This window comes from Lynx canadensis, chromosome C1 (assembly GCF_007474595.2).
Source record: "Lynx canadensis isolate LIC74 chromosome C1, mLynCan4.pri.v2, whole genome shotgun sequence".
NCBI classification, from domain to species: domain Eukaryota; kingdom Metazoa; phylum Chordata; class Mammalia; order Carnivora; family Felidae; genus Lynx; species Lynx canadensis.
The window spans coordinates 111,590,616-111,618,232 of NC_044310.1; the positions used below are offsets into that span (position 1 = coordinate 111,590,616).

The 27,617-nt window shown below is 45.0% G+C and overlaps 1 protein-coding gene across 1 annotated transcript in view; it reads right to left on the reverse strand.

Annotated features, from left to right (window-relative positions):
* The window catches only part of GYPC (glycophorin C (Gerbich blood group)), a 42,251-nt gene extending 31,074 nt beyond the window's left edge, over nucleotides 1-11,177 (reverse strand). The window contains exon 1 of the mRNA XM_030325267.1: nucleotides 10,998-11,177. Within this exon, the coding sequence (XP_030181127.1) occupies nucleotides 10,998-11,034 (37 nt within the window). The 5' untranslated portion in view covers nucleotides 11,035-11,177. The remainder of the gene's footprint in view (nucleotides 1-10,997) is intronic.
* Nucleotides 11,178-27,617: the final 16,440 nt, after the last annotated feature.

The window sequence follows — 27,617 nt, forward strand, 5'->3', positions numbered from 1 at the left end:
TGACACCATTTTGTGTGTGTGTGTGTGTGTGTGTGTGTGTGTGTATGTGTTTGGAGTGGAGACCCCAGGTGAGAAGCTACTTCTTTTGGAATTTCAGGGATACATGGCCTTTATTCCAGAGGGGACTTGCACAGTTGCATGAACCTGAAGGGTGTTCTGAATTCCTTTGCCCTCTGATGTTCCTGGGTCTTGCTTCCCCAGTGGAGGCTGAAGACCCTTTGAAGACAGGGTCCCCTGTGTCTCCTGTGTGGCCCCTTGCACGGTGGTGCTCATTGGATCAGAATCAAAGTGCATCAGATTGGATTATGGTGATCAGAAGATTGTGCTCTGGACTGGATTCACCAGAAGGCTCATGGTTTGTGTCACTGGCTACCCAAGGGATCCCTGAAGACATGATCCAGATCATGTGATAGGCTGGGGGTGAAGACGGTGTGTGTAAGGATCAAATCTGGAAACCAGCCCTAAATTTAACTACTGGTACATGTATGGGCTGCATAGATAACCCACCAGAGAGAAGGCTGTCTTTATTAATGGACTAATAGACTGTTGCCTTTGTTAATAGACTTGGGGTGGGTTCAACGGGGAGAGGCAATGCTGAGTCCAAATCCCAAATAACCAAAACAACCTTGCTGCCTTCTTCAGACCTGTGTGTCCCTGTCTGCCACAATGGGGGGTGGGTGGTGGTAAAGGGGATCTGGCCTGGACATCACACTGACCTCAAAAGAGATCACAGACAGAACAGACCGCTGATAGTCAGATGTACTGCAGGGATACCAGACCAAGGCAGAGAAATGGGATGCTGTCTGAAAACTAGTGGAAGAGGAAATAGTTTCAAAAGCATGCCCAAGGCCAAAGATGCTTGTAGACAGCACTTCTCACATTTGTCTCCAGCTATCTCTGTGAGGTCATAGGACCCATAGACTAAACGCCTGTCCACGCTGCCCCAGGCCAAACTAGAACCCAAAAGAGCTCCTCCCCACCTTGAACCTGGGGGTGACACCAGTCTGTTGCTGATGACTGCAAGGAAGTGGTAAGGACTGTGTGTGTGTGTGTGTGTGTGTGTGTGTGTGCACCTGTTCATGCACGTGTGTACGTGAGTGTGCGTGTGTGTGTGTGCTTGTGCATGTGTGTACATGTGGATATACAGGAGAATGTAGGGTCAGTGTCAAAGTGTCTCCCTTTCAGTGACCCTGCAGTCCTTGCATCCTATCCCCCGCTTCAGAACCTGATGAATGAGTTTCTGTGGCACAAACAACACACCCCCAGAAGATTCAGCCTGCGGCACAGCCTTGTTCCATCTACTACCCCTGGCTGTGGGAACTCTTAAAAGTCACTGACTTCTCCAAGGTTTACTTTGTTTCCTCACAGAGAGGGAGAACAGTCTCTCTTGAATGAAGAAGGGGAACAGATTTGAAAGTGCCTGGCAAAGTACCGCACAATGCAGGAAAGGTCCTGCGGCTGCTAGTATCTTAACAGCATCTTAACAGAAGACAAAGCTGCCAGCCCAGGGGTGGTTCTGTGGTGGAGGCATCCCAGGAATTGGTGAGGAATTGGTGGGGGCTTCATTCTCTCCCAGTGCCCTTGCGGTGAACCTGAGAGGCAGCTGCCCACTGCTTCCCTGGGGGAAAGCGAGACCTGTGTGTGGGCTGGCCTTGGCTGGCAAGGCACTCACAGCCACAGCCCGGCCCTTGTGTGCCACTGCGGGCATTTCATTAGCAGCTGCTGGGCTGGCAGGTGTGGGCCGGCAGAGGAGGTTAGAGCTGAGCACAAGTGGCCTGGGGTGGGTGGATAAAAAAAAAGGCCTTTTTTTTCTGATAGTGACCTCGGAGCTGCATACAGCTGAGCAGAAGGGCACGGGGTCACGGGCAGCCCCCCTCCTGCCCTGGCGGGGAGCCACATCCAAGAGGCAGAGGGAGACACACCGAGCTCAAGGCTGGACAGTGCCTGTGGTGCATGGCGAGTGCCTGGGGACACGACTTTTTAAAACTCAGTTTCCGTATTCCTAAACTGGAACAAACAACATCTACGTGTGTGCAACGCCTTCAGGATGAAACAAGGTACCCCGTATATCGTCGCTGGGTCTGGAGGGGAACAGAGACAGCATGGAGCAAGTGCTCTCCACACCCCCCCCCCCCGGCCCCTTTGTGCCTGTGTTAAGACCCACATTGTCTGGGGTGATCCGTGCAGCCCCAGCAGGCTCTTCACGGCCCCCAGCTCCTCACTGGGGCCCCCAGGCCGTCTTTATCTTTGCCCAGATCTCTCTCTGAAACTGCCTTCCAGCTGTCACCTGCCTGCCGCACAGGCATCTCCAAGTCACCTCCGCTCTAGAGACAGTCATCCTACACCTTTCCTCTTGGTCATATACATAGTTCTCCAGCGAACGTGATTGTTTCTGTTATAGTGAAACAGGGCAAAGAAAACTTATTCTTTTCAAAACTTTTTAAAGTGGAGACCAGCCTAATTTCATGGCTTAAATAGCCAAGAGAGTAAGAGAAAGACAGAGAGATGAGAGTGGGTGGGAAAGAGAGACAGAGAGAGAGAGACCTAGGTTCCCTCAAGCATTTACTTTTGACTCTAAATCTCCTGAAGGCTGGGGTACAGGGCAGGCCCAGAAGCAGCCAGTACCGCTGCGCAGCCCCCAGGGTTCTGCTGGGTTAGGCAGGACCGCCAGGGGAAAAAAGTGTGAGGATTCGAGGCAGGACAGCTGCGCAGAGGGGTCACAGTGCTGGGAGCAGGGCAGAGTCCGGCGGGGAGAACGGCAGTGCAGGGAGCAGCAGGCAGGCACCCGGTCCCTTGGCCTCAGCTGTGCTGAGCCAGGCAGGGCTGCAGGGTGACCGTTTTGGACCTTGGTGCTTTATGTTTATGGGTCCCTTCTCCCCCAAAATACCAAAAGCTGTATTTTACAGTGGCATAGGTATAAAGACAAATGTAATGTTTAGTCTCAAAAGTTCATTTTTTCCTTTTCTTTTTAAAATTTCTTAAATGTTTACTTATTTATTTTGAGAGAGAGAGAGAGAGAGAGAGAGAGAGCAAGTAGGGGAGGGGAAGAGAGAAAGGGAGACAGAATCCCAAGCAGGCTCAGCACTGTCAGCCCAGAGCCTGATGCAGGGTTCAAACTCATGAACTGGGAGATCATGCACGATCAGAGCCAAAATCAAGAGTCAGATGCTTAACTGACTGAACCACCCAGGCACCCCTTTCTTCCTTTTCATTGTAAAAGAAACGTAAATTTTTGTGGATCTCTAAAAGCACCCTGGGTTCTAAGCACTTGCCTGCTATGTGGGTTGGTCCTGGCTGAGCCTTCCTAGAAAAACTCCCTGAACATGAGCCTGAATCCACCGTATGTGAGCCTGAGTGTGAGGGGTTGGCTGTGGCTCTCTCCGCAAGCCACGTTGGTTGCCTCTTAGGTTTCAGTGCCATCATATGCAAGATGGAGATAAAAATACCTCCCTTAGTTAAGGTGGCTTCAAGGCAAAATGAGATAGCATATGGGAAGTGAAGTCTACTTTCTGTCCTTTGAGTCAGAGAGACCATCACCATAAGAGGACAGTGAGTCAGGATAATTTAGAGTTTGTAACAAGAGGGAAAAAAAAAAGAGATTGTGAAATTAAAAAAAAAAAAAGATCACTCAGGATTGTCAGCCATAGCTGAAATTAATTCACTAAAATGAGAATTTTGGTAGAAGTGGAAGGATGGCAATTCAAATGACAAGCCAGTCTCAGAGGAAGCAAGGCTCAGGCCCCCTGCAGGAGTTCAGGGGTGGGCTATAGGCTGGACAAGGGGAGCCCTCCCAGGAGAGAGGAGAGCCCGGGCATTAAGGAGCACCTGGCAGAGTCCTGGCTGTGAACCCACACAAATGGCAGCATTGAAGAAAAAGAGAAGGGAGCCAGGAGAGAAGGTACTGAGAGGTGGTGGGTGAGATGGGTAGGCGGGTAACACAGGTTAGGGTGCGTAAGGAGTGCAGGGCTGGGACAAGCTGGTGGGCTCAACCAAGAGGAGCTCGGAGGCCACTTTAAGGGGTGGGGGTGGGGAGGTGACTACGGGGACCCACTGCACTCTGTGTACATCAGGCTTGGCTTGCATTGGCTAGACCTTTTCATTCATTCATTCATTCATTCATTCAGTGTTTTTAGGAGTCTACTCTTCCCCATGGAGAACAGGACAGCTGAGCCCCTACTGTTCAGGGGCTGGTGTTCAGATGAGGCTAATGGAACAAGGAGGGTCCACCAGGCACCATGTAAGGAAACCCATTGCTGAGGCCACAGCTGGTGTTGAGGTCACAGTGGTCTGCACACCTTCTCTGGGCTACCTTCCCCCTACTGTACCCCCTCTGATGCACTCACAGCTCAGGAGGGAGTGGCTTGCCAGAGCTATTGGAGAGGTCCTCGACCAGGCCCTACAGACCTGGGCAGACTCTGCCATCTTGGCCTCAGGTACTATTTTCAACAGCAATTGGGCAAACATGGACAGAGACTGAAGAACGTGGAGGGAGCTGGGCAGGGGGAGTGAGCCAGCATTCATTTACAACACACTCAAGCACTCAGTAAGTGGCAGTGATTAACATGCACCAGGTGCTACCGGAGGAATTTTATCTAGGCTAATGCACTTAATCCTCAGAACAAACGCCTGAGGTAGAAATTATTATTATCCCCATTTAGTGGCTCAAGACTGGCTATAGAATTTGTGGGGCCCAGTGCGAATTGAAAACAGGGGCCCCTTTAAAAAAGCAAAGAATTTCAAGGAAGTGACTGCAGAGCATTGAGAGCATGGGGCCCTCTGAGGGTGGGGGTCCTGTGCAACTGTATAGGACAAAGCCAGCACTGTCCTGGAGGAAGAACTGGGACGCAGGGAGCCCAGCGACACATTCAAGGCCACAGGCAGGTCAGAACGGGTTCAGATTCAAACCTCTGACCTCTTCAGTCTGACCTCTTCATCACCAGCAAATTGCTACAAAGTGAATTTAGTTAAACGGTTTTCAAAAGCGCAGAAGGGGGACCTGAACGCGAAGCCTCCGCTCGCTGAAGGTGGCGTGCAAGGTTCTGGCGTCTGGTGAGCCTCTCAGGAGCAAGTACCATGTCATAGCCAGTGGGCCATGCTGCCTGGTGAATGCAGAAATCACAGACTGGGGCCCAACACAAAAGGCAGGCAGGCATGACTGCATTACCTGGGTTTGATTTAGCAAACCGTAATGTCCTTCACTCTTAGACTCTGGTGAGAATATATGTGCCCACGGCTAAAACGCAAAGCTTCTCCACTCCAGGAGAAAATTTTTCCAAGGGGGAGAAATGGCAGGGCTCGGCCTGGGGTCAGCTGGGCGGCTGTATGCTTGTGCCCCTCTTAAAAACATGCCTTGTGTGCAGGTGAAGGGGACACGGGCTCTGCAAGTGACAGGGTCAGGTTCCAACATCCCTGCCACGTCTGGTTCTGAGGCTTGCTCTGTCTCTTCAATTTGTATTATTTGCCTTTTAGTGGGTCTTGTAATTTTGTTGACAGTCAGGCATGATGTATTAGGTAGAAGGAACCGCAGTGACAGCGTGGTGGGGTGGGGCAGAGGAAGTGGCCCATGGTTCCGTGAGTAGGAGCCTGTGTCTCTGGACCGTGAACTTCACAAGTGTTTCTCATTCTTTTTTCACCCTTCAGGTGGGACAGGATGGGTGCGGTGGGCTGGTGTTGGTTACGTCCCTTCCTCCAGGTCAGATAGGTTCTAATGATACCTCTGGGGGGTTAGCTGACCTTTGAACAATGTAGGGGGTGAGAGGTGCTGACCCTGCACACAGGTGAAAATCCATATGTAACTTTTGACTCCCCCCAAAACTTAACTGTTCACCAGAGGCCTTACCAATAACCTCAACAGTCCATTGACACAGATTTTGTTATATTATATGGCTTATGTAGTGTTTCCTCACAACAAAGTAAGTTAGAGCAAGGAAAAGGTTATTAAGAGAATCATAAATAGGAGAAAATGCATTTACAGCGTGTACTGTATTTATCGAAAAAAATCCACGTAACAGTGGCCCCACGCAGTTCAAAGCCCTGGTGTTCAAGAGTCAGCGGTAGCTTCTGCTGAGGGAGGCCTTGTTAACAACAGGTGCTCTGGTCGATATCAAAATGTGAACCTTTCCCTTCCTCGGCTGGAAGCTTGAGGGAAGTTTCCTCTCTTTCCTGTGGGAACCAGGTCGCGCTCTGGGAGGTAATTGTGGGGGCTCCCTCTGACCGGGTCCCCCTGGAGTTTCTACTTCTCAGTTGAAACCAGCAACCGCTCAGTGTCAGAGTTACCAACAAGAGGGGTAAAGATGCCCGGCCGGGAGGAAGGGCTCAGACCGCTGTGCCGGGCAGCTGGGCCACTGTGGCTGGGGCCACAGGGGCTGGGTGTGCAGTGGTGACAACCTCGCAGGCTCTCTGAGGGAGTCATGCAAAGAGCCTGCCACGCCCGCCTGACCTGTGATGGAATCCAGTGTCCTGGGCTCGGCGCCTGCTGGCACGAGAGGAAAACCGCTCTTGTCAGCATCTGCCATTGGCTACACTTTTGCACGCTATTTGTTCTGGAAGAATGTGCAAGAGTGAAAATGCGTACTAACTAAAGGCAGGAGCCAGCACTGCCTCGGAAGTTCAGATGACAGAGAGATGTGGAGAAAACCCTAGGCAAGGTGTTGGGGTATCGGGGGAGAACAGGAGGTGAGAATCAGTGCAGGAGTGCGAAAGAGCCAGGCGGTGAGTGCCAGGGCCCAGCAGCCCTGTTCTTAGAGTTTGTTTCGTTTTGACTTTCTGTCCATTTTAACTTATTAGTCACTGACCTCCATGTATATGCCAAGTGCTGGACTAGGAGCTATTGAGTGAATGATTTTTTTTTTTTAATGTTTATTCATTTTTGAGAGAGACAGAACATGAGTGGGGGAGGGGCAGAGAGAGAGGGAGACAGAGAATCAGAAGCAGGCTCCAGGCTCAGAGCCGTCAGCACAGAGCCCGACACGGGGCTTGAACTCACAGAAGGTGAGATCATGACCTGAGCCAAAGTCTGTCACATAACTGATTGAGCCACCCAGGAGCCCCTATGATTTTTAAAAGGCAATTTCAGCGTGTGGAATGGATGCAGACCTGGGAGCATTCACCTCTCTGGACCAGGCCTCAAGGAGGGAGTGGGTAAGGTCATGGAGCCCCTTAGGAGGTCAGAATTTCCAGGAAACAGACAGATCCAGGAATTTGGGGGGTGGCTACAGTGTCTCCAGGGCCACGGTGGGTGGTCTTCTAGTGTTCAGGGAAGGCCCAGGGAGGTTGGGGGTCATAAACTTGGCTTTATGGGATGAACAGGAGTGAGGCAGGCAGGCTGTGTGTGTGTATGTGGATGTGAATGTGCGTGTGCACGGGCATAGGTACATGTGTGGTGGGGATACCCAGAGAGCCCTGGAAATGAAGCTACAGAGGCAGGGCAGTCTGGGCATCAGGAGAGTCCACAGGAAAAGGCTCCAGGGGACAGCCTCAGCAGGCTGTGGAAGGCAGGGTGAAGGGCAGCGGCTGGCCTGGTGTGGGTCGGGCCCAACCGCAGAACAGGGAACTACAGTAGGCAGTGGTAGACTGAGGTCATAGACTGTGGTCAGAACACAGGCTCGGCCGAGGAACTGTGGCCTGGTTGGCAGGTTCTCAGCGCCTGTGCCACATACAGTTCCTCTGTGTGCAAAGCTACAGTGGTGACTTCCCAGGCACAGCCCCCACAGTGCCCTGCCTGCACACACCCCTCAGGCTGGCCCCTGCTGACTCTCGGGTCTGAAAGCCTGTGTCCATAGCCTGTCTGTGCCCTCCTCAGTGCCTGGGAGGCCTGGGGTACATCGTCCCCCAAGCCTGCAGTGTTTCATCTGCAAAATAGGTAAGAAAATGCCCATGAGACCAGGCTATGGAAAGGTGACCCACGCAAGGCCCTACCACAAGGCTCAGCACGTAGGTACTGATATCCTTGTTATGTTATCAGAAGCCAAAACAGCAACTGTCTGTAAAGGAGACTTTGGAGATTACCAGCACTCGCAGGTCAGGTCTACTGTGATAAATTCTGTTCACAACAGCAGCCACAGTCACCACCATTCTTGGGCATGATGCCAAACCCTTATTCTCTCGTTCATCACGTGACCCCTGCGAAGCCACTGTTATTATTCCCATTCACAGATGAGAAAACTGAGGCTCTGCTATACTGTGTACCTCCTCAAAGCCCACAGGTATTGGAGGTGGGATCAAATCCAGTATGGAGATATGAAAACATGCAGAACCTCACTTAGAATTACAGAAGCACGTTCAAAAATGGCAACCTGTTTCACTTACTAGATTGGCTAAGAGGTAAACCACACAGGGTGAATGGGGGGGGGGCGGGAATAATGACTTTCATGGGCTACTGGTGGGTATTAGAAATTCATGTGACTTTTTAGAGGGCATTTTTTTTTTTTTAGTATCTACAACATTTTGAATGTTCACACTCTTTGTCCCAGAAATCAAATTTGTGTGTGAGGGCATTTGCTCGAAATTTATACAAACACATGTATTTATACCTATTCATGTAAATACATAAAGCCTGCTTACAAGGTTTGTCATGGCTGCACTGTGTCTGTTTTTTTTAATCAAATAAAGATTGTCCATAACCTAAATGCCCATTGGTGTAGGGACTGGTTAAATAAAATAACCAATTTATTTGTATATTCATACAATGCCCTGAGAAGAATGAGTTAGTCTATATTTGACGATGAAGTATAATCTTCAACATATATTCTTATGAGAAAAAAGCAAGATGAAGGAGAATATATAAAGTGAGTTTTATTTTGTAAAACAGAAAGTAGCTGTGTATACACATAACACTTTAGAAGGATTCTCATAAATTGATAAATTGCTCTGGAGGTGGGATGGTATCTTTCTCTTTCCTATTATTTACTCTTGATTTATTGTTCAAATTTGTTCTTAGCTTGAGCTTGCTGGGCTCACTGTGGCCACACAGTCTCTGGAAGGTGTTTTGGTTGGGGCTGCAGAAGGCCATTTGATATATGAATATCTGCCATGCAAAGAGGGAAACTGATCTGGGGTGCCAACCTCCCTGCACTGCCTCTTCCTCCTCGTTATCGACGGGCTCACGTGTTTCCATTGCAAACACAGAATGCCTCTTACCCCACACCCCTCTGTTGCCCAAATACCCAGGAATAATTGCCCAACCCTAGACACCCTTGGAAACGTCCAGCTGCTGATTGTGCCAATGCCTTGTGACTCCTCCCGCCATGGATATATCTGGAGCCGTTGGGCAACGTCTGAGATGGAATTTCACTTGGCACTTAATGCAACCCTTTCCGCTTCTGCCGGAGGCAGTGAATTCTGAATAAAGTCCACAAACCTGACCATCTCCTCACTGAGCAATCACCCCTTCCATCCAAGGGCAAGGCAATGGATTTCTGCACATGACTCCTACGCAGTAACTGTGGCACTCTGGCTTACAGGAGTTGGCTGAGACCAGAGGGTAGGGGACAGGCCTGGCGGAGCCCAAGCGGTCCTCTCCTAACCTCTGGTTCTGAGAAGCAGTGATGTAAACTGACACAGGATATAGACACATCCTGCCTGAGTTAGCAGCAAGAGAGAGGGCCCCACAGTTCTCTCACAGCAAAGAGCCTGCCATAAATGGAGTCCTAAGGGTAATCTAGAATGGCATGCAAGTGATGGCTGCATCCCTCTGAGCTCCAGAAGGGAAGTGTTTGCAGCCATTGGTCATGGTCTGAAACTTGAAGCCTAGAGAACTGCTTAAGGGAAGGGGCGGGGCAGGCTCCTGGGGAGGGAGCCAGCCTCTCCAGAAGGGGGAGTGGCAGCCTGCCTGCACTTCCTCAGTGGCTTTGCCCTTCACCCCTGGCCCCAACACACACACACACACACACACACACACACACACACACACACTAGTGTCTGACTCTCACACTCACGTGTGTTTACACACGTAAACAGGAGCCAACATGAGCTCCCAGATCCAGTCTCCTGTAAAATGAAAAATGAAGATGACTGACGTTTATGGGGCCCTTAGCGGTCCATCTCCATGCTGGGACCTTTACACAGAGCTTCCTTCCCAGGACCCAAAGAAGAATATCCTATGTTCCCATTTCACTGATGATGAGGACGGTGCTGGAGCTAAGACAGAGGCTGGCTTGCCTCAGGCCCCTGGCTAATCAGTGGCACGCCTGATGCCAATGCAGGCGGAGGGGCCCTCCCCCCAGGACTCCTGTCCCCACGCACCCCCAAACAAGCATGCCGGTGGCCACACACACACACAGGCACATAGTGCACAACCACAAACCTAGCCACAGTAGACTATGCTCCAGTTCCGCTGGTGAGGCCACAGAACCACCTGGATGTTAAAAACTTGTAAAGGAGCGGGTGTCCCCAGTACCCCTATTATCACGTTAATTATTTAACAGGATGACTCAGAATGTCTCCCCTCTGACAGTTTCTAATGAGCAGACCTGGGCAGAGTTGGGGATAAGAGGGATAAACATTCGCTTTTTTAAGAAGAAAATTTTAAGTTTTTGTTGTTGTTGATGTTGTTACTGCAAAAGCCCATTGGCAGAGGAGGGGTGGGGGAGGCCAGGCCAGGTCCCCCAACACCCTTACAGAGAAGCTCGGGGTATCCGATTTCTCTTTCCCGTCAGCAGGAAAGCATGTGCCTTCTTAACAAGAAAGAGGAATTACAACGCTCTGGGGGTCAAGGCCAGAGATGCCCCCGCCGCGTGCACGTCCCTCCCGCCGCCCCAGAGAGGAGTCAGGGCACCGGCTGAGTTTCCTGAAGTTTACTCGGAATCCGCCCCCACGTCCCTGGGCGGCCGAGCCACAAGGCGGGCGTTGTCCCCTCCCTCCGCGCAGGGGTTCCTTACTTCCCGGCCTGGGGCAAGTTCCCGCGGCGGATACGCGCGGCCACCGCACAGAGGCACGAACGGAGCGGCAGGACCCGGGGGCTTGGGGCGCAACCCCGCAGGGAGGCGGCGGGCACTCACCTTGGTCGGGCGGCAACGTGCTGTTGAGACTGCTCATCGCCAGCGGGTGCGGGGCGCGGGTCGGGCCAGGGGCACGGAGAAGCCGAGCGGTGGCGAGGGGCGCGCGGGCCTGCTTCTGACCCTCAGCAGCCGGGAGGAAGCGGCACCTGTGTCACGGTCTCCGGCGGCCCGAGGGGAGGGGCTCCGGCCCCAGATAGGCAGACTGCATTTATTTTTTTTCTGCAGACTTGGCTGGTGGGGTTTCCACCCTTTTTTTTTTTTTTAAACACACACACACCCGCCCACGTCTGAACTCTTCTCTGTTCCAACTTTCCTGCGCAAGAATCACATTTTCTGTGTTTCTGTTTCCATCTGCAGCTATCAGACTCAGAGGTTGTGGTGGAGAATTCCCCTGGGTGAGGACTGAAAAACTCCCAGATGTGACAAGATGGCCTGCAGGGCACTGTTAGGGCCAGTGACCAAATAGGGACAGACCTGTGTTTGAATCTTGGCAGGCTGCTTGGCCACTCGATGGCTGTGTGGCCACTCAGGGCTGAGGGGCACCGTTGGCCTGGGAAGTCCCTGCCTGGCTGGCCCTCCTCAAGGGCGCTGTCCCCATCCGTGGGCTGATGTTTGGAAAAGATTCTTAGAAAAAGGGATTGCTTGGACAAAGGTCATATGATTTATTTGGATCACTTTTGTCTGAGGCTTCCAGACATAGTTGAGTTTGTAAAGAATTCACTTTACTTGGACAGTTAAAAACTTTGAGATGGATTTTGACACTCTGGTTAGTTAAATGGAGTCTGCCTACCTCACGGAGAAGGAATGCTATGTTATATGCAAAATTTGATCTCTCCCCTCTCCCCACCAGGGAGAAGGGCAAGGGAGTTTGAGACCATGTCAGCCTGGTTTTAAATCTTAGATCCAAGACACATCCTGTCCTCATGTCTGATGGCCCTTCCTGTGGGGCTTTTCATGTTGTTTACTTGATGGTCCTCCAATGCACCAGCTGTGACACCTTCTCCCCTTCTCCCAGGTAAGGATGCTCTGCTGCAGTCCCGGGGCACCATTTCAGATGTCTGCACGATGTATATGCCCTTGGGAGTACCAACCAGGTTGAACACAATGTAAGGCTGCCCCCTGGAGGTGTGCAGAGCAGACTCCTTGCCCAGCTCTATGTGGGCTGGACCAACTCCAGGCATTATTATGAGGACGGCCTGTTTGACACAGTGGGCAAATGTTCATAATTCTCATTAGTTAGATGATGAAGAAACTCACACTGCTTGTAAATCCTTAGTGAGACTCCCATGCTACATATACATGTTGATGTGAAGGGAACTATTCAACGGAATGCTTTGGGCCAGGTATGGAAACTTTGGAGTCTCCATTTCTTCGCCTAGAAAATGCAGACAGGAGCACTTGCATTTCAAAGTTGCAGAAGCAATGTCTATAAATAACAATGGGACAGAAAAGGCATTTACTAGAAACTAGCAACAACTTAGCATATAAGTCCTTGTTAGATGATAGAATCCCCTGTATTCAGAGTTCATAATTTAAAGAACTTCAATGATCTGAAATGCAGCTGGGGAGCCCAAAGGAGGCCAAAAAAGCCACTAGGTAACCAAAGAACAAGTCCCCAGGTCATTGCATCTCACTTGTGAGAACACCTGTAGGGAGACTTTTAGACCCTCACTGACAGCCAACTGGCCTTTAGATATAATCATAAGACATTTGCTTATGTCATTTCCCAAAGTAGGACAGGTTAAAAGCACCAAAATGGGGCACCTGGGGGGCTCAGTTGGTTATGTGTCTGACTTTGGCTCAGGTCATGATCTCCCCTTCTGTGAGTGCGAGCCCCGCATCAGGCTCTGTGCTGACAGCTCAGAGCCTGGAGCCTGCTTCGGATTCTGTGTCTCCCACTCTCTCTTCCCCTCCCCCACTCATGCTCTGTCTCTCTCACTCTCAAAAGCAAATAAATGTTAAAAAAAAATTTAAAGCACCAAAATGTAACAAGAATCCCTTACAGAGAGGAAGCCAAAAAACTAAAGAAAGGTAGCTCCACAAACTCTAAGTTCGGATACAAAAACAGAGTAGCATTTATTATACAACGAAAGCTTCTTGGATCCAGCCATAAGTGGAGGATGTGACTGCACCATGGACCGTCAAGGAACCGAGGCTTTGGAACTCCGTCTGGGCTTGAGTCCTCATTGCCTTCTATGTGGCTGACCTTCAACATTTTACTCAAATCCTCTGAGCCTCAGTTTTCTCATCTGTGAAACTGGAACAATCTGCAAAGTGAGGTCACTGTGACTGATGCATTAGATAATAATGTAATAATACAATATCTTACTCAACAAATAAGTTAAAGACATTAAGTGTAAGTTATCGAAGACATTGGTCCTGTCCCCTGATGGACACACTTTATAGTAAGGACTTCAGGCCATTCTGAAAAGAAGATAAATAGTGTTTAATAGTGAGTAGTCATTTAGCTAGCAGAGAAACATTTGATATAGTTTAGAAGGTTTAATCCTAAAAGTGTCTAATTTTAAAGAAACGAGGAGTATTTTAAGAAGGTAAAATCATAACATGAAAAATTAGATTCTATGGTAAGGGTCTGATACTAAGTCACAGAAATGCAGTGTATCTTGATGTGTTGGGTGCTTATTAATGGAGTAGCAAGAACTCAGCTATATCTTATAACAATAAAACAGTTATCTAATTCACATAAGCACCATCGAAGAGAATATTGCCAACAGCCCATTTGAAAGTGAGAAAATTGAGGTTGGCAGCAGTGACAAGAACTTGTTTAACGGAGTGCAGCCAGGATTGGGACTCAGCTCTGGCAGCCTCTGTAATGTGTGCAGGATGTGGCTGGGATACCCTGCTGAGCTCACCACAGACAGAGAGGGTGTGATGGGGCCCCAGAGGGGAACTTTCACTTCCTTCCCAGAACTACATAGAGTGGGAGTTGTGCATGTGAGGGGGATTCCTGCCTGACTTATCCCCACCCAAACACACCCAAATACACGCATACACACGCACACACACACACGCATACACACACGCACACACACATACACACATGCACACACACACACATACACCCAAACACACACATACATGCACACACACGTACACCCAAATGCACACACACACATGCACACACACGCATAGTGCTGGTTTCCTCTTGGAGGGGACCTACTGCAGTCCTTGTCTGTGAGCTCTTACAGGTAGAGGCAGGCAGATTTTACTTGGGTCCTTTAAAATTTCTAATTAAAATTTTTGCCCTGTATCAAACTAATAGATGTTCTTTGTTTAAAAAAAATGTAATGGAGAGGTTAAAAAAAAAAAAAAACTCTAACAATTTCTCATAATGTCTAGCACATTAAGTGCTAATCTCTTTTACACATTTGTGGGCATTTGCTTTATATTACTGAGATTTTACTGAATGTGTGATTTTAAGTGCTGTGTTTTCACTACCAAACATTATGCCATGACCATTTTCCCATATACAGGTATAAAAGCTCTTTGATTTAATTACTAAGTTGTTTCCTTTTCTTTGCTGGGATAAACCATATGAACATAAATATCTACTTTTCATATATTTCTCCTTAGCTTGTATTCCAGCAAGTGGAATGGCTGGATCAAAGGCTAGGACTATGTTTTAGGGTTTTGATACATTCATGAGTTGTGGCTGTGACAATTTACCTTCTCCCCAGTCAAGCGTTCCTCTCAGAGCCTCTTGACAGAATCAAGCATTAGATTTTAAATCATTGATAATTCTGTGGACGGGAAATATGTAATTATTCGACTTTGCATTTTCTTGATTACTAGTGAGGCTGAATATACTGTCATGCTTATTTACAAAGTGCATGTTCTTTTGGCTGAATGTTTTGTTCATGCTGTTTCTCATTCAGAAAGGTGTTTTATTTATTTTTTTTTTATTGATTTCCTTGAACTCTTTATACACAAAAGACAACAACGTCTTTTCATGTGTATTGCGAACATTTTCTCCTTGGGCCCTTTTCTGGTTCTTTCTCATTAGCACAGAAACATAGCTTGACTTATCTGATTGACAAGTTGGCAGCTTTTAAGAAAACCACACTGTGGCTCTGCATATTTTAAGAGGCGTGGAGAGAAGAAGCAGGGGGAGCTGTGAGTAATGAGGAACATGGGCTGGGAGTTGGGAGGGTGGGGTCCAGAGGAACACAGAGACATCAATGGCAGCAGACGCTGCAGCCTTGGCCAAGAGCCTCTCCCTTTTCCCCTCAGGACACACATCTTTCTGAGAAGAATCCATGAGTGAGGATGTTTGAAGGCTGAGAGAAAGAAGGTCTAAGGCTGTCTGCTACAATTGAGCCGCTAAGCCCTCTTCTGTCTAGACTTTACTAAAGGCTGGCTCTGGCCATGCCAGGCAGAGCAAAGGGTGTCCAAGGTCAGTGAGGCTGTGGGACTCATGCTAGACCCAGAGCTGCAGCCTAGGCCCCTAGCTTATAGCAGCACCTCATCCGGGAGTAGATAGGTCGTAAGCATCCAGAATGGTCTGACTCTGGTAACTTTCTAACAGTATCTTTAAGAGAGGAAGAGTAGCACAGAAACCCGGCAGGAACACTGGGTGGGCTGGGGTAGTTGGAAGTGACCATAAGCAAAATCTTATGCATTGGTGACAGCTCTGAGAGTCCACCTAGTACAGACTAGGATTGAGACACATGAAGAGGCTTCAGACTGGCGGTGGGGGAAGAAAAGAAGAGGAAGAAAGAAAGGAAGAAAGGAAGAAAAAAAAGGAAGAAAGAAAAGAAGAAAGGAGACAGCGAAGGAAGGAGGGAGGGAAGAAAGAAGGAAAGAAGGAAAGAAGGAAAGAAGGAAAGAAAGAAAGAACACATAGAGAAATGTCAGGATGGGGTTGGTTTGAATCTCAGGCAGGGAAGAATCAGTGAAAAGGACACAGCCAGCACATAAGTCAGCCTGGGTGGTTCTAACACTTAAGCAAGTGTGATTTTTCCAGAAAAACACATCCCAGCAGACATAGGAATATACAGATAGTAACAATTTCCTGAGGACTTAGAATGTGCCAGGCCTGGTGCTGTGTTGGGCCCTCCCATGTGAGGTTACTGATATGTCACAGTATCCTTACAGGGTAGGTGGCATTTTGTTTCTGACTTTTTTTTCTTCCTTTTCCCTTTTCTTCCTTTTACAGAAAAGGAAACTGAGGACCAGAGAGGAGAGGTAACTACTCATGCTCACACAGCTACTCAGTGACAGCTAGAATTGGAACAAGGACTGTCCAACCCTAAAGCTCTGCTGTGGGGGAAATTCTACTAGTTCAGTCTCCTTGGCACCCCTCCTGTATCCCTGTATCCAGTGGCCCTCATGGATCCCAGTGCCCCTGGAGGACCCCACTGTCACTGGAGGATCCAAGTGTCCCTGGTGGATCCCAATGTCCCTGGAGGATCCAAATGTCCCTGGAGAATCCAAGTGTCCCTGGAGGATCCAAGTGTCCCTGGAGGATCCAAGTGCCCCGGTGGACTCCCTGGTGTTACTGCCCAGCTTGATGGCACTCTTCATGCTGGCAACCCTGAGACACAAGGGAAGGAGGCAAGGAGTTGCTAAATGAGTCTCCAACGGTTCCCACCAGCACATAAGGAAATTATTATCTCCCGGGAGGTAGAATGAATTACCAACTTTCAGAGAGTCCTGTTTGGGTCACAGCCCTCTCCCTTTGTGAGTAAGTTGTTGGTGTGAACCTGAACTAAAAAATTGTACTCTAGCTGCTTCCAGCTGAGGTCTGGGGCCCACTAAGAGAGGAGGCAGTTTCCTCCTTAGAGTCTTTGCTGTGGCTTTTATTCCCTTTGGCCCAAGAAGACAGAGGGATTTGGGGTATGTAGCTGTGACTAAGAAGAAGGAACCAGAATGGTAATTACATTTGCCAAACTTTTGCTACAAGCTCTGCATATTTTATCTCATGTAATACCCCAAACAATCTCATGAACAAAGAAAGAACAGGGTTTGGAATGTGGCAGACATGGCTTCTCATTCTTGGCTCACCATGTGCGACTTTGGTCAGTGACTTTGCCTCCAAAATTTCTCACGTGCAAAAGGGGGTTAATGACCCCTACATCCGATGTGCTCTGAAGGGGTCAGTGCAGATTCCCCCCAAAAGCTCACACATTTACCAAGATGTAAATGTATGTACAGTGTTGTAGCACTGTAGAAAAAAATTAAAATAAATCATGTGTAATACACAGAGAGACATAGTACGCCACGAACACAACTAGGTATAACTATGTCTACTGTCCAGGCCACAGGGACACAGGTGACTGTATACCTATTTCTCTCATCTTAAGTCCCTTCAAGTGTAAGGCTCGAGACAACAGAATTAGTGTATTTTGTACTCTTTTTACAGCACATGACAATTACATTATAGGAATAGTAAAGAAAGAAGCTCATAAAGTGAAGGGGCTCTAAAGGGATCCTTCAGTGTGTATGAGATTTCCAGAATTCCAGGAAGATGGGGTATGGAGTATGTCAAGGGAGGAAATAGAGAGATAGAGGTTCCAGCACAGGGGAAAACCAGGGGAGGCTGCAGGGTGGCCGGTGTGTGTGTGTGTATGTGTGTGTGTGTGTGTGTGTGTGTGTGTGTGTGTGGTGTGTGTGTGTGCCTGCGTGCGCGCAATGGTGCGTGCGGGCAGGGGGGTTGGGCTCAGCCTGTGAGAGCCGCAGGGGCCGGGGCTCAGAGTGGCAGGTTGGAGCATGGGGTTTGGAAGTGAGAATACAGACAAGGACATTGGTTAAAGGTTTATTCCTTGTGGAAGCAACTCCTCCCTGCTTCCCCACCTTTGGGTACAAAATGTCAGGCCAACCACAAAGGTCTGCCCCTGGGGACAAAAGCGTGTGAATGTCCCTAAGAAAATTAAGAAACTGTGTAAGTGAGTCAAGGCTACTAGTGTGGGAAGGAGCCTCTTTTGGTGAAACCCTCCTCTTTCTGGGATTTGTCAAGAAGGTCTTTTCCACACACCCTAAAGCAGAGACCATTTAGTCCAGAAACACAGATCTCCCAGCCAGATTTCTCCCTCCCAGAAGGAAGACTAATCAGGAAACATATTCAGACAATGGAAGAGAGAATCCTTAACATGATTTAGAAAGATTGGCCTGGCCTTTGCTTTTTAAGCATCGATAGACAGCTGTATATGACAACCAAGTCACATACAAGAGCCAGAACATGGCCGAGCCAAACAAAAGAAAAAAGCTAACTTCAAAAAAAGAAACAGAACTAAATAAGACGAGGATCTAAAGAAAACCAAGGGACAAGGCAAAACTTTAATACTCAGAAATTTGGGAAAATAATAAAACCATAAAATAAGAGAGGTGAATAATGAGAAAGGAATTTTTGACAATTAGCAGTAACAACATATAGATTAATTATACAATTAACGATGTATAGATCTTCCTCCACTTAATGGGGCTACATCCCTGTAAACCCACGGTAAGATGAAAATATAAGTTGTCAATGCAACTAATCCACTTAACTTCCTGAGCATCATAACTCAGCCTAGTCTACCTTACACATGCTCAGAACACTTACCCAGCCTATCATTGGGTGAAATCATCTCACACAAAGCCTATTTTTTCATAAAATATTGAATATCTCATATAATTCATTTACCACTGTACAGAAGGTGAAAAATGGAATGGTGGTAAGTGTGGGGGTTGTTTGGCCTTGTGATCATGTGACTGACCAGGAGCTATCACTGCCCAGAATCATGAGGCAGCATCACCCTGGGAAGAGATCAAAATTCAAAATTCTGAATACTGAATGTGTATTACTTGCACCATCATAAAGTCCAAAAATCCTAGGTTGAACCATGCTGGGTTGGAGACCATCTGTAATGGCTAAAATGAAAATCCAATCAAGAAGGTGAAAGCTGAAGGAATAACTGATAGTTTGTGTTTGCTTTTGTTTCTCTGGCCTTAAAAATGTTGCGATGGCTAGTGTGAGAGAAATTACTATCTGTGCTCCCTTCTGGGATTTTTATGATTTTAGGTCTCACAATGAGGTCTTTCATCCATTTTGATTTTATTTTTGGATATATTGTGAGAAAGGATCCAGTTTTATTCTTTTGCATGTTGCTATCCTGTTTTCCCAGCACTATTTGTTGAAGAGATTGTCTTTTTTCTTTTTTTTTTGCATTTGATATTCTTGCCTCCTTGTCAAAGATTAATTTGCCATGTAAGTGTGGAGTTATTTATTTCTGGACTCTCTAATTCTGTTCTGTTGGATCTATGTGTCTACTTTTGTGCTTATACCATACTGTTTTGATTATTACAACTTTGCGGTTTAGTTTGAAATCTGAAATTATGATACCTCTAGTTTGGTTTTCAAGATTGCGTTGGCTATTTGGGGTGTTTTGCCATTGTACACTAATTTTAGTATTATTTGTTCTAGTTCTGTGAAGATGCTGTTGGTATTTTGATAGAGATTGTACTGAATGTGTAGATCGTTTTGGGTAGTGTGGACATTTTCACAATACTGATATTGTTAAACATATGCTTATAGTCCATCAGCATGGAATATCTATTTGTTTGCATCATCTTCCATTTCTTTCATCAATGTTATATAGTTTTCAGAGTAAAGATCTTTTACCTCCTTGGCTAAGTTTACTTCTGGGTATTCTATTCTTCTTGGTGCAATTGTAATTCTAGACTAAGAACAAAACAAGAGAAAATTGGAGAAAAAATGAGTGATGAGATTAGGAGGTCCAACTTATATGAATTTCTCAAAGAACAGCAGAGAAAATGAAAGAGAGGAATTTACATGTAAATATGTATAAGGAAGACAGAGAAGAATGAGCGGGGAAAGGAGGAGGAAATCATGAGGAGCTAAAGGAGTATACAGGTTTTCAAATAGAAAGGACTGCATTTAAAAAATTATATATAACTATGTGTTATGTAATTTCAGAACAGCAATGATACGGAGAAGAGATTTAAAAGCTTCCACAGACAGGTGAGTGGGGGAGGGTAGCTGGCATCTTCTGCAGAAGATTCAAGTCAGACTGGCATCAGGACGCCTATCAAAAATACAGAATGTAGAAGTTAAGAGGCAAAGATGACTTCACACCTTACATCTTACACCTGGACAAAAAATCAACTGTCATGCCTGGGCACCTGGGTGGCTCAGTCAGGTAAACATCCAACTTGGGCTCAGGTCATGATCTCACTGTTCATGGGTTCGAGCCCTGTGTTGGGCTCTGTGCTGACGCTTGGAGCCTGGAGCCTGCTTCTGCTTCTGTGTCTCCCTCTCTCTACCCTACCTCGGCCTGCTCTCTCTCTCTCTCTCTCTCTCCCTCCCAAAAATAAACATTAAAATTTTGTTTAAGTAAAAAGAAATAAATAAATTATCATGAGAGAAGAATAAGAGGTCTTTGGATATCTAAAGGCTCAACAAGTTTAGTTCTTATGCAGAAGAAAGCTGTTGGAAAATAAGATCTGTCAGACCAAGGGAGAATGACCAGGCAGAGGAGTCCCAGGATGCAGAGGACAGTAGGTGTGGCTGGAGGGAGGACTGCGAGGTTCCAGGGCTTTTGCTGAGTTCTGGAAAATGGTGACATTCAGGAGGGAGAATGCTGTAGGAGATGAGATGATTGAGCAGCTGGATATAACTGAAAATGAACTAAGAATGCATACTTTGCTTTTCCACAGAGGAAAAAAAAATGTTGGCTAAAAACCCAGAATAACAAACAAAAAGCTGTACAAGTAAGCCAAATACGAAGCTCGCTAAAATATGGCATTTTGGGGGACTGTTGATGGAGGACAAGAAAAGATTACTCCTTTACACCCCAAGTCCCTCCTCTGGCTGTGAGTAGGGGAGAATGGGTCTGGGAGATGGGTAAATGGACAGTAACCATTACAAGAAGTCAATGCATTGTCTGAAGTTGGCAAGTCACAAACCAGGATAATGAGCATATTATCTAGAAAAATGATGTGGCCAACTGGAGACCCGCTATCTGTGATGGTAAAAAGAGCATTTGGAGAACAGGCCTGTGGGTAGGGGCATGGGGTGGGAGGCGGTTGCTTTTAAGACAAAAGCCCTCTGTGCTATTTGAATCATGTATTTATTTATTTATTTATTTATTTATTTATTTATTTATTTATTAAATTTTGTAAAACACTTGAAAACCACAGGAAAAACCTAAAACATCAAAACAAAACAAAACAAAACCCACCCAAAACCAAAAATCCTTCAGGCGGCTTAGAAAATGGGCTTAACCTGGAAAGATGAAATTTAGCAGCAAATTAATTTAAGTCCCTGACCTTGCTTCAAAATCATGCACATGGATGGTACCACAGAAACATAATTTAGCTCAGTCCTCAGCCTCAATTCTGCTCGTGGCATGATTTACAGGGTGTGTGCTAAGGGAGGTGTCTCAATCTCTGTGGTCTCCTTAAAGGACTGGCCCTGAGCCCCTCAACGCCCCCCCCCCCCGTCCCCGCTGCCCCACCACCAATCAATTCCAGCTGAGGCTCTAAAACAGAAACCTTTTCCTCCTCCCAGTGGATCACCCAGATCAGTATCATTGTGCATTCTTGTTTCCTCAAGTTCAAGCTTCCCAGGCTCTTCACCTACCCAGCTCTTAAATCCTTACTGGGAGCCCATTGCCCATTCCTCTGACTCTCCCAGCCCTTCTACTGGTGCTGCAACACTCACATTCCTAGCAGCAGATTTCCTTGTATTCTGCAACTTTTTGTCAGATGTTACTTTTCTGTTCTTGCTCTTTCAGGAGCATGGCTTTCTTTAAGGGCATTTCTTCCTCTTTTGTCCTTTTAAGTGAGGATTCTTTTCTTTAATTATTGTTTGCTTGTACACACACACATACATCAATACCTACTTCTATATTTATATCTATATCTACGCCTACATCTATATGTCTACATATTACATAGTGTATTTAGGAGGAGCGGGCTTGCTGGGTATTAACACAGTATGCATTTGACTCTAATAGATAATGTCAAATTGATCCCTAAAGTGCCAATTTCCATTGTCGCCAACAGTGTAGGGAGCTGTTGATACTCTGTCTTCCGAACACTTGGTATTTTCAGTCCTTTAAATTTACTTACTCAGTTGGGTGTGTAGGAGTATTTCATTGTGGTCTTAAATGGCACAAATAAATAAATCAGATAAGATGATCAGTGAGGTTGAGCGTCCCAAGAAATTTTAAAGGGCCCATGGTCCGTGAGTTGGGCTGCTAGAATGGTCTTGGTGTCTATCTCTGGCATGCACTTCGTGACATTGGATGTGATACTTTCTCTCTTGGATCTGTAGGTTTCTCATATGTGATACACGTAGCATATGCGTAGCAACTCTTTCTTTGTAGATCTGTGGTGAGAATTACAAATGATACATGTGAAGTGGCTGAAGCATAGTGGGTACTCCAGAAATAATGACTCTTTATGTTGTTATTTTTACTCATTGAATTAAAAGTCACCAAAGCATAAAAATTGGGCAGAGCTCCAGGATACTGTAAGGAAGCAGCAAGGAGTTTGAGAGTTAACTTTTGAATGACCCCCTGTGATAGCTTGTATTACTATTCAGCAAATATTTACTCTTCCCTTCCCCAGCAAGAGCCCAGTATGCTGTCCTGCCCTATGGATATTGGGATTGGTCCTGAGATTTATTTTGGCCAATGGAATGTGAGTGGACATGACCTAAGCCGCATCCCAGTGGAGGCTTGGAATATGTTTGCATGGTTTGGCCTGACCGCTTGTCCTCGAGCCCTCTACCATGGGAAGAGCGTGCCCCTGGTAGCTGATGACTCTTCAGCCTGAGTCATGCTTTGGAAGCCCCACTGGCTCTTACTATGCCATTTTGATGCCTTGATTCAGCTGTGAATGCCTGTGTTGAGATTTGCTCACAATGATGACAGTCTGAAACATATCAGAATTTCATTGTATATGGCAACAATAAAAAATAATAAACATGAAATAGACTTTCTTTGCAGAGAGGAATTAATATGACAGTGGACAGATACTCTCATATTCATCCCTGAAGCTGTTAGTGCTTGTTTTCTCAGAAACAGGAAACAATAAATACAAAGAGCTTTCTGCTTGGAAAAGAGAAAAAAACAGCTAAGGGAAACAGCACCAATTTAATTATAGTTTTCTCTGTGCTGATGATGAAACTTACAGGGTGGAAATAAATTCCACAAAACTGGAATCCTGAAGTATGGACACAAGTTAGATCAGAATATAGAACTATTCATAGTAGACTTTAGACATTATCTAGGGTGACCCTTTCATCTTCTTGTCATGAGGAAAGGGTTGATACTTGGTAGGAGGTATTCACTTACCCTCCCCTCCACCCATCCACTCAGCTTTTCATCTGCATATCCCTGGATCCAATCATTCATTTATTGAACTGATTGCTCACTGTCTGCCAGACACTGTACTAGGTGTAGAAGATAACAGAGATGAATCCAATAGAGAGTTACCATCAGGAAGAACATAGACAAGCACTGGAGAGAAACACGTGTCAGAACGTCCCCACACCGTGCTGTCGATGCTGCTAGATATCTGGGCAGGGATCCTTCTCTGAGAGTCTGGAGCAGAGTACACGCTATTCTTACATCACGTCCAGACTTTTAGACACAGATTAAGTCCTGTCATTCTTTCGTAAGTCCCACAGCAGTTGGCACAGTGGAGCACACAGAGACGGCAGGTGATGGACATTATTTGATGTGGAGGTAGTGAAATCTTCTCCCACAGTTATCAAAATTTAGGGACCTGGTTAGCCCAGTCTTATGGCTTTATTTACGTGGTTCCATGCCATTGCCCTGTGACCCACCTGGGCAACATTTTGATCTGTGCCTGATAGCCACGACTCAGCCATTCCTTTTAAGACGTTCGCGTCTTCTACCTAGTGAGTGAGGCAAAAGCAAGCCCTACATTCCCTTTTCAGGTTTAGTGTCCTATTCAACTTACCATTCACACAGGGAAATATCTATTGCCTCTATGTCATTTTGAGAATTATATCTTAATACTCAAAAAGCACTAAGTCTAGCAAATAGTGAGCTCTGAAAAAATGTTGACATTATTATTAGCTAATATATCTTTGTGTGCTTCTATGAAAATTTCTGAAATGATAGAGCCTTAACAATGGAAATGCTGAATCAACGAGCAATAAACTTAAAACCCAGAGAGATACTTGGCAACCAAAACTTGTCATTTCCACTTCCCTAAGACATGAAAGTTCCAGCTTTACCACCATAGATCAATGATGTATTGTATTACTTTCAATGAAATGTATGGAAAATAGCATCTGATTGCTATTTTAACTTGCAATTTTTGATTAAAAGTGAGCCTGCACATCTGTCAGATTTATTCTTTTATAGCTTATTTGTGTTTTCTTGTGAATTGCCCGTTTAGAACTTTTGTCCATTTTTCCTTGTGGTGATTTTCTCTAATCTTATTGATTTGTTAGAACTCTTTATATATTGTTAATCACTATTGTATCTCAATCTGGTGGGGGTTACAGAATATATATATATATATATATATATATATATATATATGCACCAATACATGTCCGTTTAAGATTTGTGCACTTTACTGCATATTAATTATAATCCAGGGAAAAATTTTAAAAATAGAAAATCTGACAATACAAACAGACCCACAGAAAATTCAGGTATTGGATTTATTAGACGTGAACTCTATACTCATATATTCAAGGAGTTAGCTGACAAAATGAAGACTTTGATAAGGAAACTATAAAAAAGTTTATATGAACAGTCTAGAAATAAAAAAAATACAAGAACCTATATTAATTTAGAGCTCAACAGATGAATTTCACAACAGATTGGATAGACTTACAACAGAATTAGTAAGCTGTAAATCTGGTCAGTAGAAAATAAACAGACTGAAGCACGGAGAGAAAAAACATACAAAATACGGGAAAAGAATACGAGACAAATGGAACATGGTGAAAATATATGACACAGAGTTACTGGGGTCCCAGAGGGAGAAGAGAATGAAACAGAGTAGAAGCTATATTTGAAAACATCATGGCCAATAATTTCCCCAAATGACAAAAGACATCAAGTCACAATTTCCACAAGTGTTTTAAACCTTAAGCAAAATAAATGCCATAAATAAACCTATGTTTAAACACATCACAGGAAAACTGGTGAGAAAAAAAGGCAGAGAGAATCCTAAAGGCAGCTAGAGAAAAAGGGCATGTTACCTTCAAAGGAATAATACTTAGACTGAAAATTGACTTTTTTCCCCCTATTGGCAAAGAGGAATCACATTTAAATGGATTTAAATATTTAAATGGATGTTCCTTTTGTCTGTATAGTTTTAAAATGATAGGCAGAAATAGAATGTGAAGTTATTTGTATTTAGGGGAAAATCCAGATGTAGAGGCGACAACCATATTCCAGTGATGTAGCCCGTCTTTGAAATGGTCTTCTGTCTCATCTCAACTTGGCAAATTGCAGATTTACTTTACATGCCAACTAAGAAAATCAGGCCTTACAAAAAGAAAAACAAATATATCCAATCAGCTATGCTGTTCTTCAGTTTCGGTTCAGAAAAACTGGTGACTGCTCTTCAAGTTAAAACTTCCCAGGAGACATACCAATGCAGGAGGTAGAAAAGAACACCCTGTAAGTCTGACAGCAGCTCACATGAACACTGGAATAACTGCCAGGCTTCAGAGGCAACTATTTTGAAGGAAAAAAGTGCATCCTCGGACAAAAATATTGGAAAGTGTGATATGAAAAAAGTGACTTTAAGGATGAATAGACTTTAGTTTTTAGAGCAGTTATGGATTAACAGAAAAACTGAGCATATAGTACAGAGAGTTCTATATACATCCCTCCCTACACACACTGCTTCCCTTATTATCAAAGTCTTGTATGAGTAAGGCACATTTGTTACAATTGATGAACCAATATTGATACATTATTTTTATTTTTATTTTCATTTTTTAATATGTGACCTAAATACCAATTTTACTGTTTACCCCCATTACATTATATATGTTTTTTTTCTAGTCTATGCTTTTATTTACATGCAAATTTAGAAGGGGTGGTAAATGATGTAGTAGCCAGTTGTAAATTTTTTTTTAGTGAATGTTTTCATTTTATTTATTTTTATTTATTTGTTTTTAATATGACATTTGTCGTCAAATTGGTTTCCATACAACACCCAGTGCTCATCCCAACAGGTGCCCTCCTCAATGCCCATCACCCATCCTCCCCTCCCTCCCACCCCCCATCAACCCTCAGTTTATTCTCAGTTTTTAAGAGTCTCTTATGGTTTGGCTCTCTCCCTCTAACTTTTTTTTTCCTTCCCCTCCCCCATGGGATGAATGGATAAAGAAATTGTGGTTTATATACACAATGGAATACTACTTGGCAATGAGAAAGAATGAAATATGGCCTTTTGTAGCAACGTGGATGGAACTGGAGAGTGTAAGCTCCCATCATGCCATTTCGTGGCTTGGTAACTCATTTCTTTTTATTGTTAAATGATATTCCATTGTATGGATGTACCAGGATATCTATTCACATATTAAAGAATATCTAAGTTTCCTATGGTTTGTGACAATTATGAATAAAGTTTCTGTAAACATTTGTGTGCAGAGTTTGTGTAGATATGAGTGTTCAACTCAAATGGTAAATATGTAGGAGAGCTGGATTATATGGTAAGAGTATGTTTAGTTTGGTAAGAAACTGTTAAACTGCCTTTCAAACTGTTGTATAATTTTGCATTCCCTGTGGCAGTGAATGAGAGTCCCTTTACTTCACGTTTTTACCAGCATTTGGTACTGTCGATTTTTTGAATTTTAGCAATCTTAATAGGTGTGTAGCAGTATTTCATTGTTTCGATGCTGAGCATTGTTTCATATACATGTTTTCATCTGTATGCTTCCATTAGTGAGATGTCTGTCTAGACTTGTTTGCCCATTTTTAATTGGGTTGTTTGTTTTGTTGTTGTTGTTGAGTTTTTAGAGCTCTTTGTATTTGGGGTAAGAGTCCTTTATCAGATATGGTTTTCAAAGATTTTCCCCCAGTCTGTGGCTTATATTTTTCATTTTTAAAATACTGCCTTGCATAGAGTAGAAGTTTTTAATTTTAAAAAGGTCCAACTTAGCATTTTTTCTTTTTAAGTCATGACTTTGGTATCATATCTAAAAACTCATCTCCAAACCAGGGAGCTTTGAATTTCTCCTATGGTATCTTCTAGAAGTTTTATACTTTTTTTGTATTTTACATTAGGTCTAGGATCCATTTAGGGTTAACTTTTTTGTGAAAGGTGTAAGGCGTAGAGCTAAACTTATTTAGTTAATTAACTAATTAATTAATTAATTTATGTAACATATGGATGACTTATTTACTGATTTATTCAATTTATTTATGTAACACATGGCTGACTTATTTATTTATTTATTAAATTAATTTGTGTAGCACATGGATGACTATTTATTTATGAAGAACATGGATGTTTAATTTCTCCAACACCATTTGTTTAACAGCCTATTTTTTCTTCCTTGAATTGTCTTTGCTTTATCAAAGATCAGTTGATTGTCTTTGTGTGGCTCTATTTCTGGACTCCCTAATTTGTTCCATTGATCTGTGTGTCTAT